This window comes from Diadema setosum, unplaced genomic scaffold, assembly GCF_964275005.1.
Source record: "Diadema setosum unplaced genomic scaffold, eeDiaSeto1 scaffold_34, whole genome shotgun sequence".
Lineage (NCBI taxonomy): Eukaryota > Metazoa > Echinodermata > Echinoidea > Diadematoida > Diadematidae > Diadema > Diadema setosum.
In genome coordinates this window covers 249,393-269,451 of record NW_027307660.1, presented here as the reverse complement: position 1 = coordinate 269,451, position 20,059 = coordinate 249,393, and the positions used below count along the sequence as shown (strand labels likewise).

Genomic DNA, 20,059 nt, shown 5'->3' with positions numbered 1-20,059 from the left:
AGAGTCTAATTTTTGATCTGTCAATCTGTTTTAGCATATTCAACAATTGTACATCACAAAAACTTCCAAAACTCATTTCAATTCTTATGCATTTTATTGTTTTCAGAATTTCTTATGTATTTCCTTGTTTTTCAACTTTTGTTTTTTCTTTGTTTTTTCATTGGAAATTGTCACTGACCACTTTTCTACCATAATTAGCACAAAATTAATCAATAAAAGTGATTAATTGCACAAATAATCAGGTTCTTATGACTTTCATGACAGAGCACTGTTTTCCATAGGAAATGTACACAAAATCACAAAATTTTGCCCGTTTTGGGGCAACATTCCGTTACAAAAATGGGCGTGGCTTCGCAAAAGTATGCGCGGACATTGCAAATTTGGTCTCAAAAGTTGCGCGAGACTTGAACGAAGAAAGTCAAGAAGCCTCGCGATGAGGCCTTCTCACGTTACAGAATTATAGCGCGAAACGTCGAGGGGGGAGGGGCGGATTCCGCCCCCCCCCCCCCCCCCACCCCTTTTAGGGTTAACCTGCATGAGACCTATGTTGGTACATCTATCATTCTATAAGTTTGCCTAAATGGCCGATGGACTCGATGTAGAAGTCGGGCACCATCCTCCTCTCCTCTGGACTCTCGCTACCTTGGCAACGGAGGATCTCCTCCTCGTTGGTGATACCGGTCAGTACGGCCAGTGTCTGCAGGCTACAGTTCTTGCCGAGGAGAATGTCCGTGCTCAGACGGTCGCCCACCATGACGGTCCGCGTGGGGTCAACCTTGAACCTGGAACAAGGACAGCAAGGTGTGAAACAGATGTCCAACTGGAGTTAAAAGAGTTTCTAAGTTGAGACTGAGCAGGGTGAACTTCATTTGAATGACGCTTTCTTTGGAAAGATAGTCCCAAAATATTCAGCAATGTACCTCAGCAAATAATCTCCTATACATAACAAGCTGCTGAGTGGCTTGTGACAGACATTTTTATCATTTCTCGAAGATGGTTTGTTTGGATTATAGCTTAGTCTTTCCATGCAGCTACTTCATTTTTTTTTAATAAAAAGCTCTGCCTGAGTACATTGGAATGGCACCATTTCAAATTACTGAAATTGTGTTATAAACCTCATAATTGAGATTCTTATTACTGATTGGTCAAAAGTATATCATGTGACAAGATGCACTTCCGTCTATCATTGCCTCAGGGTTTTCAGGTCAAGTGATAGAAAGCCAAACCCCTTGTAATAGTAAGGCAAAACCCTGGTGATAGAATCTGTAAACCCTCCTCGACTTTTGCACACTTAACAAGTACACATAGACTTCGCGCGCGGTGTCCGCACCCCCTCCAACGATGTCCACTGTAATACGCGCATCCTACATATTTTAACACATGCGCAAATCATCACACACACTAGCTATTAGCGCACAGGCATATTTCGACATGGCATGGTGAGTGCTCCTCAGTGATTTGAAGTGAGTTGAATGCGGAGCCGGAGGATTTGGAGCAGTTATACTCTAGGATTTGTATGAAGCAAAGACATATCTCAACAGACAATGTTGGAAATATCGAATTAAAACACAATCGACAGGAAGTTGGATACTGTAATCTTCAGTCAAGATTTTACGCAGGAGCTCGCAGAAGGCCACGTGAGTAATCCTGGCTAGTCTACGAAATGTACGAAAACGATGCAAGCAAGTGCTGTGGCCTGTTTAGCTCTACGGTAGAACTACCACTAGGCATAGGGCTAGACCAAGAATCTACTTCGTATGTGACTAGCCCAAGATCTTGACATAGCTACATGTATTAACTAGTTAGACCTGCACTGTGTAGTCTTAAACGATGAGGTATATATTTTAAAGACAAATATTAATTGCTCTGTATTGGGATGGTGGTGGATGGTGGCTAACGCCTCAGGGTGATAGAAGGTTCGGTATGAAAAGCACCTTGGGAATGATTATTTCCACCATCGTCCTCATGAGCAGTCAATATTTGTATTCTTGACTAGCTAATGGCAGACTGCAGCACTGAACGATCATTGCTACCTAGGGATGGGATTTGCTCAAGATGAAAGACCAAAGATCTGAGAGACATTCATGACAGTGATGGGCCAGAAATAACACATCACTGCTACATGTAGGTTTCACTGCCTGACAATCTGGTTGAACACTCGAGGAAAACTGAACATTTTATCTTCAGCATGATAGCTTCATTTACTCATAAAAGAAATAATTTGTTCAGTCTAATGCACTGGACTGTTGTTTCTCTCTGTGTTATTCTCCTGTTAGTCCAGTTGGCCAGATTGAATAACTTGTCAAACTATTAAACTCAAACAAGATTTAGCAAAAACAAACATCCCCATTTTTTGTCAATGTTTGAAAGGTATACCATGAGGCAGGCAATTTTTCTTTCATTAAACATCGCTAGCTTTTTACATCTGTCTATATACACAAATCACACTTACTTTTCTTGAATGCATTCAAACATGAACCTCTGTGGCTTTCCCATGACAGTTGCTCTCCGCTTTGATGCAGTTTCAACTGGCACCACTAGTGAGCCTGTTCCTGGTTTTTGGATAAAACACACACATGCAAACAAATTAAGAGAAAAGAAAAGAGAACAAAACATTGTTTCCCTTGCAAAGGCAACTTTCTGTCTGTGAAAAACTCTGACATTGGCTTGTTTGACCTCAAAGATTCAACTTATTCTCTGAATTTAATGTTTATAAAAAAAGGGGGATTCTGCAAGTCATTTTTTGTGACCAAAATCCCTCTTTTTATGTATTGTATATTAAAAAGCACTTCTTGAAACAGATTTTGTTTTCAAATGATAAACCTGGAAATCAAAGGAGTAATTTGAAATAAAGAAAAAAAAAAGACACTTACTAGTTTGACTTTTTACTGAATACAAATAAAAAACAAGAGTAAGCATCACTAATGTTTCAAAAACACTTCTAGCAATATGCATCCTACACTTTTCAGGTGCTTTTTGTTAAAGTCAAAGATTTTTGTTGTTGTTATTATTCTCTTCTTTTTCTAAATGCTATTCATAGTTCTTTGTATGGTGTACATACCGGTATAATGAGAAAATGTCGCTAATGTCACTGGACTAATATTATGCCAGTAAAAATTGTGTTAATTCAAGTCTCATTTGAATATTACAAAACTAGTTTCACGAGGCTTAGGGTTCCCTAGTGCTCATAAACCAATTACACATTGCACAACAACATCATGACTTATTGCTGTAAGAATATGTGTATCTGATTGGTATTCATGGACTTTTTAATGTTACTAAACCTGACTTATTCATTAACAAAGTGCAAAAGCACACTAACATTAGGAAGTACAAAGTCTATGACGTTATACCTGGGTACCAACACATAAATTGAAGCAATCGATTGCTTGAATATGCGTGTGGATGCAACCCTGATGAAAATAACGTTTGGAACTGTTTTTACTCTCACAATGCACATAATGAAAACCAAGCAAACGAAAAATGTCCCCAAATGAGATAGCACCCCTGGGATACACAAGGAACATGAACTACAGAGTAGCTGCATTCATATGCATGTCATTATGAAAGTCTGGTCTTTATAAACTCACTGACACCCACATACATGTATTGCAATTTTCATACAAAGGGTTACTGGATAACATCCCTGTGTCCAGTAAAGCAATTAGTTAAATGGACACTGCTCCCTGTTTTATCCTTGACTATCTTCCCATTACAACTGTGGTGCATGACCTTTAAAGTGCGTTAACCCATTGGAGACTAGTGCAGAGTATACTCACGCAGGTGTCTATGGGAAAATGCATGTTGTAGCAAAATCTGTCCGTCCTCAACTGATTATTACAGCGTTCATGTGGTCAGGCACTCAGCTGCATTTGCCATGATATTTCAATAGCATTCAGTATTGAAAACTCATCCAACTGAAAGTAAAGCCAGTGCACTGAAGTGTAACAATGAGCCTCTGTCTAGTCTATACAGGAATGTCATTGAGACAGGATGGGGATTACCTTGATTCTGGATTAGATGATCTCTACTCATTGGCCATTCGTTTCCACACATCAACAAAGGGTGCACTTCAGCTGATGTGCCAATCAGCTGACAAAGCACAGTATTGTAAAGATTTAAAACCCTTTCAGCAACTACATGTACCTGAGCCCCACCCCTAGTACACCACTCCCCTCACCCTCCCCCCTCCCCCCCCCCCCTGCCACCACAACAAAAGAGAACCAATGGTCTTCAAGAACTACCTGGTACAACGACATCTGAGCCTTTGACAGGGAACTGCGGGTCTTCGTTCGTCGCAATGAAGAAGCTGCCAGGCCTGTTGAGGTACGATGCCGCCCTCATGATCTTCATGTAGCTGAAGTGGTGGTCGAAGCCCAGAACGACACCCTTAACCTACTCAGTGGGGGAAAATGATACCGGTAATCATCATTGCAATGGAAGTACCAAGATGCACTTTACTCTCAGACATACCAAAACATCAGTTGGTGCAACTTTCTGTGTTGATGTTTACCAGTAGTCATGGTTACAAAATATTACCTACACACAACATAAAAAAAAAAGGATTGTTTATTTGTACAGCCATATAACTGGTGGGACAATTTAAACAAAGGAAACAAATGGTTGTTATGAAATCGTGATAAACTGACTGACGATCAACAAGCAATGAAAACAGCTGACGCACAACAGTAGCAATAAAGGCAAAACAGTGCTTAGTGTGCAGAAAGTGTCTGTGCATGTGTGTGTGTGTTTTTTTTTAATCCAGTCAGATATACATTCTTGCAAATGTATATTTAGTTAATTTAACCCTAAAAGGGCTGGGGATTCCGCCCCCCCCCCCTCGATGTTTCGCGCTATAATTCTGTAACGCGAGAAGGCCTCATCGCGAGGCTTCTTGACTTTGTTTATTCAAGTCTTGCGCATTTAACCTTTTGAGACCAAATTTGCAACGTCCACGCATACTTTTGCGAAGCGGAATGTCACCCCAAAATGGGCATAATTTTGTGATTTTGTGTACATTTCCTATGGGAAACAGTGCTCTGTCATGAAAGTCATAAAAACCTGATTATTTTTACAATTAATCACTTTCATTGATTGATTTTGTGCTAATTATGGTAGAAAAGTAGTCAGAGACAATTTCCCATGAAAAAACAAAGAAAAAACAAAAGTTGAAAAACAGAGAAATACATAAGAAATTCTGAAAACAATAAAATACATAAGAATTGAAATGAGTTTTGGAAGTTTTTGTGATGTACAATTGTTGAATATGCTAAAACAGATTTACAGATCGAAAATTAGACTCTCGATGCTTTTAATTAGACTAAAATATGATCTTGAGCTTAATTTGCATAATTAATTAATTAAAATTAGAAATTGATTGTTTCAAAAAATCTTATGACGTAATCTTGTAGATTATGACGCGTGTCTCACGCATGCAAAATTTCATCGCGATCGCACCACCGATGGCCGAGATCTCAGAGGGGGGAGGAATCCATCCCCCCCCCCACCGTTAACCTACCGTTAGCTGCACATACTAACTCACCTCTGGATCAAGTGTTACTTCCCCTGTGTGCTCCAATACATTATCTGGCGAATGGTCAGGCTGTTCAAGGACATTTTAGAGCAGGAAAGGAGAGAAAGGCAGCCAAAAATTAATCTGATCCGTGGGCTGAATTTTCACACCCTGAAAAATTCAGAAATGTAAAATCTGTTGCTTTTGCAGTCTAGAAAATTTTTTAAAAATAGCATTCTCTGGGAGAAAGTATGTTCAATTTTTAATTTTGGAAGAAAATATCAGTCAACATGAGACTTGTAGTTCTGTGTATGGGATAAGAGTTTGCCTTCCATAATTCACTGAAAAAAAATCACTTCAAAAATTTTGCACGTCACTATGTAATATCAATGTACAAACTGTATGAAGAAACAGACACCACATGGGATGAAGAAATGTTGAAAAAAAATCAAAAGTCGTAACAACATGTACATAGATAGATAAACCAAGACATCTAGATGGACATACAAACTATCAAAAAGGAGTGACAACATGACACATGCTATCTTCTGTATTGAACAATAACTAGGAGGCAGGGTCAAAGGTTACCTACTCCTGTGCCTGTGTATGCGATGCCGTGAAGTTTCATCTCCTCTTCCATGCCCTTTGACCCCATCAGGTAGACCTTGCCGGAGAAGTTCATCTTGTACTTGAGGTAGAGGGCTGCAATGTACGCTGTGCCAAATATCTCGTCCTGGTCATCAACCACAGAGAGAGAGAGAGAGAAATCACTGATTTTGGCAATAAAAAACAGAGTGCTACATGTTTTGCAACAAACAATATGTGGTATGTCATCAGATTTACTCATACAAACTTGAAGATTACTGAAGGAAGAAAAATGCGTCTAAAGTTGACGTTGGAAATAATCTTACAACATACTTCTTTTCTAAGATATTTTTCTTGCAAAAAAGTAGGGCAAATTGTGTATCTATTTAAAGCTGCTTGATAACTGAAGTGTAATAATACAAGTATAATTGATTGAATTCTGAGAACTTTCTTGCAAGAATTTTCTGATTGATTACCTATCATTATCACTTGTAATTGATTAACCCTAACTAGGCCGGGCTATTTAGGTAGATCATAGAGCCGGGGGGGGGCCTCCCAGGCCCCCCCTCCATATCTCGGCCGTCGACCGCGCGATCGCGACGAAAATTGGCACACACATTGCCTATGATGTAATCTAAAGTACTATGAAGTTAGATTTTTGAAAAATTGTCATTTATGCTAAATTATGCTAATTTATGCATAATGATGCATGAAATCAGACAATTTGGTATAAATCACTAAATAAAGCCCGAAATGGGCACATTTTTTTGTGTAAATATTCTTTTTTGTGTCCTAAGCAAATATAAGAGAAAAAAATTGAGCCATCCAAAAAAATTTCTTAAGTATTTTATTGTTTTTTGAATTTCTTATGTATTTCTTTGTTTTTTCGACTTTATGTTTTTCATTGTTTTTTCGATGAAACTTGTCCGCGACATTGTTCTGAACGAGAAAATATGTTATTAGTTGATTTTAATCAATAAAACCCCAAAATAATCATGCTTTTATGAAATTTGACTGTAAGCACAGTTTCCATTGAAATTGTACACGAATTCACGTTTTTGAGCAATTTTTGGTCTGACATGCGAGTACATATTTATGCAAAACTTCGGAACCGCGCGCCCGGGCATCGCAAATTTGGTGTCAAAAGATGCGGGAGACTCGACAGTAAAAAGTCATGAAACGTCACGGCGATAGCTTTTCACGTTAGCGATACATCGCGCGGAACGTCGAGGGGGGGGCCTCGGAGGCCCCCCCCCGGCCTAGTTAGGGTTAAGTTATGAATATGCGTCATATTACTACTGTAATAGTGACAGAATGATGAGTGATGATATCATGATAATGATCATAATTTGCTGGATCATAGTACTACATCCATTCAATATGTGCAGAAAGAGTTGAAAATCACCTAGTTTCATCATCACGTTATGACAAATAAAAATATTCGGGATAGTCTTTGTTAATTTTTTTTTTTTTTTTTCAGACATAACAGTGAAAATGAGTAATTTTCCAAAATTTCAATGGCATATGCAATATATCAAAGGAACCTATCAAAACAAATGGTTTTATCTTAATTTCATTTTTCAAGAGTACATAATAAGACTAAAAGAGTATTAACAGATCAATGTTGTAGTCATGCACTTGCCCTGATTTAAGTTGTACTCATGATTTATGGGCACACCTTGTATGTAGCTTGGAAAAATGACAATGTTATCAACAATTATTAAACAAACATGATATTATTGTATCCTGCACTAAAGCAGGCACTGGGGCTGACTGGGCACCACAATCACTTTCTGTACTAGAGTATAACAATTAGAAAACTAAACTGTACAATGTTCCAGGAGATCACTACTAAAGTGATATGAGCTTGCAGTTGCTGGCAGATGAGATCATACCTTGGAAACCACAAATCCCATCTTGTTGAACTTCTCCAGGTATTGTGTTCTTGACTTTGTGCTGTTATTGGTGACAAACAGAGGTTGCTTTCCCTGAAGGATAAAAATGAAAACAAACAGAGCAATCAAAGTTAATCAGATCTTTCATAGAAAGTACTGTGCATTGTCTGAAGGATGGTATGCATAGACAGTGCACATAATTTAACCAGGTATTCCTGGAAGAATTTCCGTTAATAGTACTAGTAATATATTATGATGCCTCACCCCATCCCCCCCCCCCAAAAAAAAAAACCCACACAAAACAAAACAAAAACACCAACAACATCAACAATGAACTATTTTCTTCTAGTTTACAGTTACATGACTTAGGTTTACAGGTACGGTAGTTTTCTTTCTTTTTTCTTTCTTTTTTTGTGAATATGGTACAAGTTAACTTTTTGATATGAAGAATGTATCATGTATATACAAGATAACCTGTTGAATTACTCCTTTCATTCTTGTCAACAGTACACAAATTCTAAAGACTAAATTAGGATTTGAAGAAAAAAAAAGGAGAAAGCACCAGCATGTTATCTTACTGAACCAATATTACAGTAGCCCCATATAAAATGATATTACCAGTAAGTTGTATTCAGCTAGAAGAGTTGTGTCAACCCTCAAAATGTTTACCACAAGGTCTAAAGAGATTGAGAAATAGAATCCTGACACATGACATACAATGTAGCAATGCAAATATACCGGTATGTCAGTTGTGGGTGAATACACTGGAGTTCAAGGATTTTTAGATACTTCAGGTAAGAGCTTTACAGTGGTCTAAAGCCTGGCTCTCTATATTCAATTGATCTATTTATATAGTATAAAGCAAAGTTATAGGTTTGGATATGGCCAGAGCAGGCACAAAAAACAGACACTTACCATTGATCTAAGTTTGTTAATGGTGTCCACTGCCCCAGGTATTGGTGTGGCAGAGTGCCATAAGACCCCTATGGATGCAAAGAGAGAAAAATAAAATGAATATATTGTCAAAATGCATATGAATGTCCCCAATCCAACAGCTGCTATTGCTTGCTGATGTATACACTTTGTAGACGACTTCAACCTCAAACTCTACTAGCAAGTACAGACCGATTCGGGTTCGTTGAGGCCAGCAGACAATTTGTAGCACTGGGCGCAGCCATGAGCTCAAATTGCGGTGTCTCAGCCGACCCCCCCCCCCGCTCTCCCCCACCCCACGGGCAACATGTTTATAAATCGCGCACTTGTAACAAAGGTTCGCGCACTAAGCAAGCATTCGCGCACTCAGTACGAGACGCCCGTTGGCTAAAGCAACCATGCATCAGTTTTCTCATTCCGTGCGCGTGCTAATGTAGGGAGAGGGGTGAGGGAGTGGGAGGGGGGTCGGCTGAATCACCGCAGTAATGGCGCTGCCCATGCCAAAAATACACATAGCGCGTCACAGAATCGGTCTATAGTATTTACACTCGTAGCACTGATAGAAATAGTGAGATTCCTACACGTGTAGCAAGTGTAGGTCTATTTGCTAGGCTAGTGCAAATGACTTTGTACAATACAGGGACTCTATTTTTTAGAGTATTACAGTGGGGGATAGACTTACACTTATTCATTCACTTGGGTTTCTAGTAGTAAGTAACACACAGCTGAACACGTCTTCAGTTCCATATCCAAGAGTGTGACTACGCCATGACCATATACCCAATGTACATGTACAATGGGATGGGATAACTACTGAATCTAGAGATTGATTAATGAGATAGGTATTTGTGTTTACTTTCTAATAGATTGGTGGTGTAAAATCTGTATTGTTGCACAGATTGTCTACTAATATTGTGTAACTTCGTGAATTTATAAAAATCAAGATTACGTCTACTAATATTGTGTAACTTCGTGAATTTATAAAAATCAAGATTACGTCTACAACTTGTACAGTTGTATGTTGTATGAAATATAAGCATGGGACCATCATAGACCTACATTTTGTTGGATAGTTTAGTACATAAAACGTATCTGTAATTTACATTAAAGCCAACACGACCCGAGGAATAAGAGAAATTTAACGTTACATGTTTGTGATAAGAAAATCAAGGACACGACCTACAAGACTCTCAAAATACCAATACTTGACTACTTCTCAAAAGTTTGGGAGCCCCACTCAGGGCACACTCGTAATCAGATATTAGACTTATACAGTAAAAGAGATAGACTGGAAGCTGTAAAAAACAGAGCACCATGATTTATTAAGCGGGACTATAAAGATTCAGTACAAAAGTATCACCACCATGAAATGTGAGCTGGGCTGCGGGAGTGGGAAATGCTGCAGTGACGCATGGAGATTGGTAGGTAGGACTAGGACTAGTAGGAGAGGACTCATCATTACATTCCGTGGAGGTGCTTGCGGCCATGCGGGTTGTCGGCCTATCCATCGGCCATCAGCCATTGGCCATCAGCCAATCTGAAAGGTCCTTCAGAAGTCACCCTCTAGAGACTACAGTCTCAAGTAGTACAGTGTACAAGCTAGTGTCACTAAACTCTCAGATTCTACTTAAAGTAGGTACTAGTCTAGTCTAAATTGCCACAAATACAAACTGCTACTAAGTCAAGTACAAGACTAGTAGAACTAGAATCTACTAGTAGTAGTTGTAGTACTAGTAGTACGAGAATAGATCATATAACCGGACGCTTTTTTTTCGTGGCTCTGAATTCTGTACTCAGAGGATGAAATTTCGGCTAAAAATAACACCACTTATTTACAGACTCCTGGAAATTACAAATTCAGCCAACTTATGTCAATTGTTCGCTCCAGTTTTTAGAAAATATGCTTCAAACATACCCCTGTAAAAAAAGTTGTCTTTTTGCGCGGTGCAAAATCGCATTGTAATTCCGGACACGATTTTCGCAATGGAATAATCAACGTCTTTCGCACCTTGTCCTTGCACCAGAATCACAATTTATCCCACAAATCACTGTACACATTCTCACCAAACGGACGATAAAAAAAAAAAATCTGCAAATGAGGCTCAAATTTTGTATTTTACAGTTAAATGTCTATCTTGAACATTTCGAACAGTTCACACGATAAAACCTTCTGAAAAAAAAAACCACCAATCAAATTTTATTACGTGCTCTGTCTATGGGAGCGCGGGTGTTGAGTTGCGGCCTTGCTTTTTGCATCGTTCGTATTGAGGACGATATCTTCAAATTTTTGGTATCGATCAGGGAACTTGTGGTTCTATTGGAATCTTCAGCATTTTTCCTCTATGTGAGTAGGATTTCATAGAATTCGGCGACGAAATGTGATTTTAACATGCATTAGTGGATATAGTAGCGTTCGTCATTCAGCACTAGATGGCGCTCTCGCGCAAGTACATCGTTTTCTACACACGGTGATCACTAGCTGTAGCAGCTATGACAGGGGTGCATTTATATCATTCTTTTCAAAAGCAATACGGCCCTAGATGTCAAACGACATGTTCGAATCACAAACCTGAACTACTTTTGCCTTCCTTGTACATTGGTTTGAGTCTGCTACGAACCGCTAAGGTAGCCCGAGGAGGACGATCTGTGAGCATGCTAAGTCGAAATTTCGCATTTATTTGTTGTGACCTTGGTGTATTTTGTACTTAATCCACATTGCGCAAAATATGGCAGTGTCGAAACTTCACTTTTTTCAAAATTGAAGTGTTTTCTGATTTTTTGAAAGGAAGATTTATCGACCCCAAGTAAGCCCATACAATGTGGTAACGATGGTACACGAAATGGATCTTGCAATGCCTGTTTCAGTGAAATTGGCTGCCCAATCGCGCAGCCCGTGGAGAGCTTCGCGGTTGCTCCCACGGGAGTCGCTATAGGTGTTGTGTGATTTACGACTGCCCGCCGCCGCCGCGCGGCGGCCGCGCGCTGGCTCGGCGCTAGCGAGCTCTCTACTTATTAATAACTTATGAATATGACGATGGGCGAATCAAAGCCAAGGCTACGTGTACGCCAAAAGTTATTAAAATGCGAGATTTTTTCAAAAAAATGAAAAAATCGACTGATTTAAACACTGTTTATGTTTTCTTAGGATGAACGCTACATACCAGTGGTCTATAGTATAATACTATATTAACTATGACGAGGTGCGGGTCATTCAACTAATGAACTATCTCAAAATCTGAGGTAAAATGTAAATTTCTTCGCATTTTTTGCGATTTCAGTCCACACAACGTTCTCTGACTTTGTCTGAGCCAGAGCCTAACGAAATCTCGCGCGATCGCGCATACTGTCATCAATAATACGCAAAAATGTGCGTGTCTGGAATAAATACAATACCAACACCAATTACCATACCTATTACCATGCTGTCCGGTGATACCATAATTTACCTGCGCTGTGCCCTACAGCTGTAGATTTCTAATCTGGACTGTTGTAGTACTCTACTACTAGTCTAGAACTAGGGTTCTAGTAAATTTACCAGTGTAAAAAGTTAGAGTTCTGAGGAGTAGATTCTACCTAAAGTAAATTTATTCTGCTATTCACACAAATTCTAACAAGGATCATTATAATCGTTGATCACTGGCATTAATTAGAGTCAGAGTTAGACGTAGAGGGCGCTTCGTGTGGATGGACTTTTACTGCCTTGTTGCAGGATTTTAACTTTCAAATCTGTTAAAATTTAGTTTTTAGAATTGTCATCGCAGATTTCCATCAAGTGATTTCTGCTTTTTAAAGCTTTTTTAGCATTACTGCGTATTTATTTTCGTTGTTCAACGTGTGATCTGGCTGAATTTTTATCCTCAATTTTTGCTCTGGCCCGCCTGGTCAGTAACACAAATCCCATACGGAGCATCGTGTTGCGCCACCGCTGAGTCGCCGATACTTGCCCATCAAATTTAGCCCAGATTGATGCTCTGTATATACTTTGCCCACGAAGCCAGAAGATCTTCTCAGCGTGAATTATAGCTCTTGCCTTCACTCCATGCCACTTTGTGTGTATTTTTAGCTTATTCACCAGATACCTGTGTCTTTTGCGTTCTACTTTTGATGTATTTTAATGTTCTGGCCCATCATCATCACCATTTTGGATCGTTTTGATTTGTGCTCCGCCATTTTGGATCGCCATTTTGTTAGCGTGTATTTTCCGCCATCTTTGACCACCATTTTGTCAACGTTGGGGTCACACTAACTCCTGTTTCCATTGCGGTACTCCTCAAGCTCATATCGACTCTCCGGGTTATCACCTTGAACCCACCTTTAATGTGTTTTGGCCACTGATTTCCTTATCTCTAACATGGGAAACATGCACAAGTCTGAGTTCCAACAGCACACCAACTTCAACGCAGCTGTCACACTTTTTGTACTTGCCAGAATACTAGGGAGACTGCTGAATACCCATCCTGGGAATGAGGGATTGCAAACTGTAAGTACATGTATCCATTCCTCATACTTCCTTTTTGAGAGACAAATCATCGTGCCTGAATGGCTCTGTTGCTGTTGGAGCATACTGCGATCCTACTGATCAATTTCCCAGTACCAGTTCTGTTTTCGTAAACTATGCCCTGTATATACCCAGAGTCGATACAAGCTCTTTGTTTGCAAGGTACATGTATGACCCAATCTGGAATTCGAGGTTGTCTAACAGAAACAAAATCCTGGACAACATTGTAACACTATATCATTCACCCGCAAGAGAGAAAGGACGTACAGGTATCCTACATCACCTCCAACCAAATCGAACCGTTGTAATGGGCCTGATCATGTGTTCAGGTGATGTTGAAATGAATCCTGGCCCTGTTCACAAACCCAGGCGCACTGAACCATGTCCCCTATGTAGCAAATTAGTGTTCAGCAAAAATAAACTCAAATGTGAAGATTGTCAAGGATCTTTTCACCTCAGCTGTGCCGGAAAAACCCTCAAACAGGTCCAAACCTTAGCTGCAAATTCTACACCATGGTATTGTTCTAGCTGCTGTGCACCTTGCAGTGTGTGTGATGGTGACGTCTTGAGAGATCATCATGCAGTTCAATGCGACAGCTGTGATAAGTGGCTACACACAGCATGCTGTAACATTGACTCCGATACGTATTTTTCACTTATGAATAGCTCTTGCAACTGGATTTGTCCTCAATGTGAAAATCTGTCCTTTTCTGGCTCATTTTTCAGCGTAGATCTAAACATCTTGTCTGAAAATCCCTTTGATGTTTTGAACTCCATAGACACTTCTCAGCCGACTTCGCCAAAAGATGTCTCATCTAAAATGCCAAATCGAAATTTCACTAATTCTAAGCGCCCAATAAAAAAGAAGGACGACTTCAAGATACTTCTTACAAATTGCCAAAGTGTCAGATCTAAAGCCGGAGACATTGAGGTGCTCGTAGACTCTGTCAAACCTGATATCCTGTGTGGAACCGAGTCATGGTTAAACCCCAGCATCAACAGTAGTGAGATTTTTCCTGATCATTTCGATGTACACAGGAAAGACAGGACCCCACCAAAAATTGGAGGGGGGGGGGGGGGTTTCCAGGCTGTCAAACTGGACCTGGCTACTTCTCATTGCAATGAATATAACTCAGATTGTGAGATTCTCTGGACTGAAACCAAAATTAAAGGCTGTAGGCCACTGCTCGTTGGAGTTTTCTACCGTCCACCCAATGATAAAGGTGAAGCAATTGAGCACCTTGTGGAATCACTCACCAGAATAGGGCATAAAATTAACTCACATAATGTTATACTCACTGGGGACTTCAACTTGCCAAATATCTCATGGTCTGATCACAGTGTTGAGAGTGGCAGTAACACTGGAGTTGCCAGTAAACTGATCTCCCTAGCTGAGGAATTTGGATTGTATCAACATGTTAGTTCTGCCACGAGAAGATATGGAAAAACTGAGAGTATCAATACTTGATTTGGTCTTCACAAATAATCCTGAAATTGTACAGAAGGTCACATGTAGAGAAGGAATTTCCGACCACGATGCTGTTGTAATCGATGTCAGAATCACTCCCTTCAGAAAACGTCCAACCAAAAGGAAAATATTTCTACGAAACAAGGCTGATGTAGAGAGTATTAAGCAATCACTCCATGAATTTGCTGAGTATTATCGTAACAACTGTCTTGATTATGATGTGAACAGAAAATGGGAAGAGATTAAATCAAACATTCTCTCAACAATGGAACGCCATGTGCCACATAAATTGTCTTCATCCCGCTTCAACCTACTTTGGTTCGACAGAACCCTGCGTCGTATGGTTAAGAAAAAACAACGTTTGTACAATAAAGCTAGAAAATCGGATAAACCAGCCGATTGGGAAATTTTCAGATCTTTTAGGAAATCCACCCACAAACTCATTAGGAAATCGCGGTCTTCCTACATCAGGAACACCTTAGGGTCTGCCCTGCTTGAAGAACCCACACGTTTTTGGTCTTTTATCAAACGCCTTAATCAAGAAAGCTTTGGGGTCGCTGATCTTGATTTTGAGGGAAAGATAGTCAGCGAAGATCACCTAAAAGCCAATATACTTGTAGTGATCAATTTCAAAGTGTTTTCACGGTTGAACCTGACGGTAACGTCCCCTTGCTTGGCGACAGTCCACACAAACAGATTGATCATCTTACTATTACTGAAGATGGAGTACTTAAATTACTCAAAGGTCTGAACTCTAACAAATCTCCTGGCCCAGACGGCATATCGTACCTTCATGGTTCCTGAAAATTGGCGCCCAACAGTTAGCTATGCCACTACAAGACCTCTTCCAGTCATCGATCAACTCCGGCATTGTCCCACAGGGATGGAAGGAGGCCAATATCGCTGCTGTCTTTAAAAAGGGCAACAGAAGATGTCCCGCTAATTACCATCTCATCTCACTTACATCGGTAGTGTGCAAAGTTATGGAACACATTATCCATAGCCACGTGATGAAACACCTTGAATCCCATAATATCCTCTCGGACGACCAACATGGCTTCAGGGCTAAGAGATCAACTGAAACCCAACTCATCTTAACCATACATGATATCAGCCATGAATTGAATAAAAACAACTTGGTTGATGCGGCATTGTTAGACTTCACCAAAGCCTTTGATAAGGTTCCACACCGCCGACTCATCTCTAAATTGAAATATTATGGACTTGACGGTGAGATATCCACGTGGGTCCGGAATTTTCTCACCAGTCGCACCCAACGAGTTGTCCTGAACGGTCATTCCTCTTCATCTGCGAGCGTCACCTCAGGTGTACCTCAAGGCACAGTCACTGGTCCTCTATGGTTCCTGTATATAAACGACTTACATTTGTACCAAATGCTGTCTCTTCTAAAGCCAGACTATTTGCTGACGATTGTCTGCTTTATTCACCCACCTCAACTTCCCAAGATGTCGGTATTCTTCAGGATGACCTAAAATCACTGGAAAACTGGCAGGACACCTGGCTAATGAACTTCAACCCATCTAAATGCAGGCCTCGAAATAGGATTTTGGAGGGGCAAGGCCATTTTAGAAAAGGGCACTTTTTCCAAGAGGCCAGGGCACTTAAGTCAGTCAGAGGGGCACCAAGGCCACATTGGAAAGGGCATGTTTGGTGTTTATGAAAAAAGAAAAGAAAAACAAACCGAGAAAAACAAACAAACACACAAAGTGCAACACACAACAAAAACCTCTTCCCTACAGCTGTAACACATTCCCGATCTCCGCGTTTCTATCAGGTGAAACGACATTTTTTAAAACAGGAATAAAACAAGAGTAGGTATTGATTGAAACTCGACACCCTTTCAGGCCAGCCAGGCCAGGCTGCCATGAAACTTCAAAGGACATTCCGACAGCTGGCTGGCAAAACCACAAGGCAAAGGAATTTGCGTGCGCGTGTAGATTGCTATGATTAGTCTGTGACAGACAGTTCATGACCTCCAAGAATGCACCAGTATGCGCGGTTTCTTCTGTTGATTGGTCTCTCTCTCTCCACCCCTCCCCATTCCCTAGTCTGGCACACCTTGGCATTGTGGGATTTTTCTTTTTTCTTGGTGAACTTGGTGTTCACTCTTTACTACTCTATCTGAATATGCGCTGCCTAGCTAGTACATACTCGCGGCCGCTGTGCTGCGGAGGCAGTCGGGACGGTAAAAGCCGGTCGGGCGTACATGTACGTACACGTCGTCTCGTACCTCGGAAAGATACTTTGTGTTTGAATCAGATATATCAGGACGCGAGTGAACTGAAGGTATGATATCTGAGATCAGGAAAGTTGTTCAAGCTTATTAAAGAGACTTTGAGAAAGGGCATATCATACATCATAAATGTGACCCGCTACAACAAAAAGGTCCTAAAGTCGCGCACGGTCGAAGCCGTGAAAATCGAGTTTGAAGTCAGAGCATCATAATTGGTCAAAACTTACGATTTTCTGATCTTGACATATTATTGGAGTCTGACATGTCTTCTATCATCTGTCGAAATTTTGAAGCAAAATGATGAAAAGAAAGACCAAAAAATAGCGTTTTTCTGGGCCATGTTTTTGGCGTTTCAACCAAGCAGAAACCGGTTCGAAAATTTGGATTGAGCGCCACAGATAGGCTCCGCCCCTAACAACGACCGGAGTGATCTCATTGGTCAATTTGCTGCTTGCCGCTAACCGAAGCGTGAAGCTCGCACACTGCCAAGTCGACTGGTGCGTGCGGGCGGGGTGCGCTTTGCCCAACCGCTTCTACTGGCATCCTGGTCACTGATTGGTCGGTGAGGAGACCGCCGACGCTGTGCTTGAATGAGCATTTCGGGGGTTGCTAGGGTTTACCTTCTATTGTCCGGAGGTGAAAACTAACTCGCGTGTCCCTTGATCGCGATTGCGTCGCAAGGAAAACTTTTAGGGCGCTTTTCTTGAAACAGTGATTTCCCATACGTCTCGACATGCTCTCTTTTAAACATCGATATCTCCGCAGCCGATTATTTTCATAAAATGTGTTATATATCAATTTAAAGCAGAAAGATCAGGGAATTTTGCCATGCAATTTTCAAATAATCGACCTCACCCGACTTTAGGATCATTTTGTTGTAGCGGGTCACAAATAGTAACTTTCATTCTAAAAGGGCACCACGGCCCCAAGAAAAAGGGCACATTTTTTTTTGGCCGTAACTTTGATCATTTAAAACAAAAGGCATTGCGGCCAACGAGAGGGGCACGGCCATGGCCGTCGGTGGCCGTCGCTTAATTCGAGGCCTGTAAATGTTGTACTATTACTTTTGGCAAGAGAAATCCTCCCCACAACACATGTGACCCTGCACCTCAAAACAAACAAAAAGTCGCCAGACATGAATTTTTAGTTAAGACCATATTCTGAAAGAGCAGACAAGTAAGCTTTAAAATGATGTATAACTCAAATCAAAATGGACTCTCCTAACCTATCTAAATATTGGAAAGAAAGCACCAACTCAGGAAAAGTGTGAACTGAGAAAAGAGGCTCTGAAGTACAGTCTCTATTCAAGCGCTTAATCTTTACCAAACCGTGCTGGCTGTGCGATGAATGGGACAAAAAAACAGGAAATAAACCACCAGACTAACAACAATGGAGGGATTATCAGATTAAACTGAAATTAAACTTGCCTCATTAACACATTCTGTCCATAATTAATGCCAACTTTCAAAGCAGTAGCACTATCCTTTCAAAAGTTATTAGAGTTGAAAATGAAGAGTGTGGACAAGGTTTTTCAGAAATGAAAATGGGATTCTAAAGACACACCTAATCACAGTATTCTACCAAAAATGTCTGAGATAAACTGCTAAAAAACACACTTTCCTGCCCGTTTTGTGATACCAAATTTTAGTATAACGTAAAAGAAGACCCGCTCTTTCAGAAAATATGAAAAAGTCAAGTTCGGCTAAGTTGACCCATTTCACTTATTTTCAGTCCTCACGCAAAATCAGTGTGTGCGACTTTATGTTCATTTTGAGGTGCACGGTCACACATATCAATTTTGTAATTCCGAATTGAAGAGTGTTTCGTCCCACCCCTATCTGGGCATCACCTTATCCAACACCTTAAACTGGAACCCCCATGTTCAGCAAGTTCTTAAGAAAGCCCAAAATGTGCAGAATGTCATCCGCAGAAACCTATGGAACTGTGATACGAAAGTGAAATCTGCTACATATCTGGCCCTAGTGAGACCCATACTCGAATACGCATCATCCGTCTGGGACCCTACCACTAAACACTCCATTAATTCTCTCGAGCGAATCCAACGGCAGGCAGCCAGATTCTGCACGAACACCTATACCAGGGAAGAGGGATCTGTTACAAGGGCATTATCCGAGTTGGGCTGGGAATCGCTCCAGATAAGGAGAAAGCATCAGAGGCTTTGCATGTTGTACAAAATGAAAAACGGTTTAGTCAACGTCCCCCTGTTCTTTACGTTCAACCCAACGCACGTGACACCATGCACCAGAGCAAGAGGCAATAATCAAAAATTTATTCAACAACGACACAGAGCTACACTAGTTTTCCGGGATTCCTTCTTCATAACGACTGTTAAAGACTGGAACCAACTCCCCAACGCAGTGGTCCAATGCCCATCATCATGATCATTGTCCCTGTTCAAGCAAAATTTGATGCAATTTCAATGGTTGCGCTCTATCCACACATAAAGTTTAGTGCTTCTCTACAAGTTAGCGTGGATGTGTCTTCCTGGACATTTTGCTGACTAAACCATACAGATACAGATACAGATACAGAGAGTGATTGGCAGTCACACACAGATTTGGAGGTTGTACTTTCAAAATAGCAGCCATTCCTCACTAAATTTACATCATTCAGGCTGTGCCTGCGGGGGCTTTACCTCGCCAACACACGCCTTTTTGAATAAGTGGGACTGTGTGTGACTATTCGTTGGACGAGCGCGAGACCCAGTCAAAACACTTTGAATATCATAATCTATGTTCACTACAATATTCATACTTACCATCGCAGTCAAGTAATATTGTGTCGATGGAATCCAGAAATTCTTTTACTAGTTGCTTCGTTAATTTGCGACAAGTTGCCATAATATTGTAACATGTAAGCGTCAGTTCAGCTCAGTCACAGTACACTGTACTTA

The 20,059-nt window shown here is 40.6% G+C and overlaps 1 protein-coding gene across 1 annotated transcript; it reads right to left on the bottom strand.

The window, feature by feature from the left end:
• Positions 1-530: 530 nt before the first annotated feature.
• On the bottom strand, positions 531-20,044 carry LOC140245799 (glycerol-3-phosphate phosphatase-like). The gene is made up of 8 exons (XM_072325313.1): positions 19,925-20,044; positions 8,908-8,975; positions 7,993-8,085; positions 6,105-6,245; positions 5,543-5,602; positions 4,245-4,395; positions 2,453-2,552; positions 531-782 (listed from the first exon to the last, which is right to left on the bottom strand). Exons 1-8 carry the CDS (start codon positions 20,004-20,006, stop codon positions 560-562), a joined length of 918 nt encoding a protein of 305 aa, XP_072181414.1. The 5' UTR covers positions 20,007-20,044; the 3' UTR covers positions 531-559.
• Between the last annotated feature and the right edge of the window lie 15 nt (positions 20,045-20,059).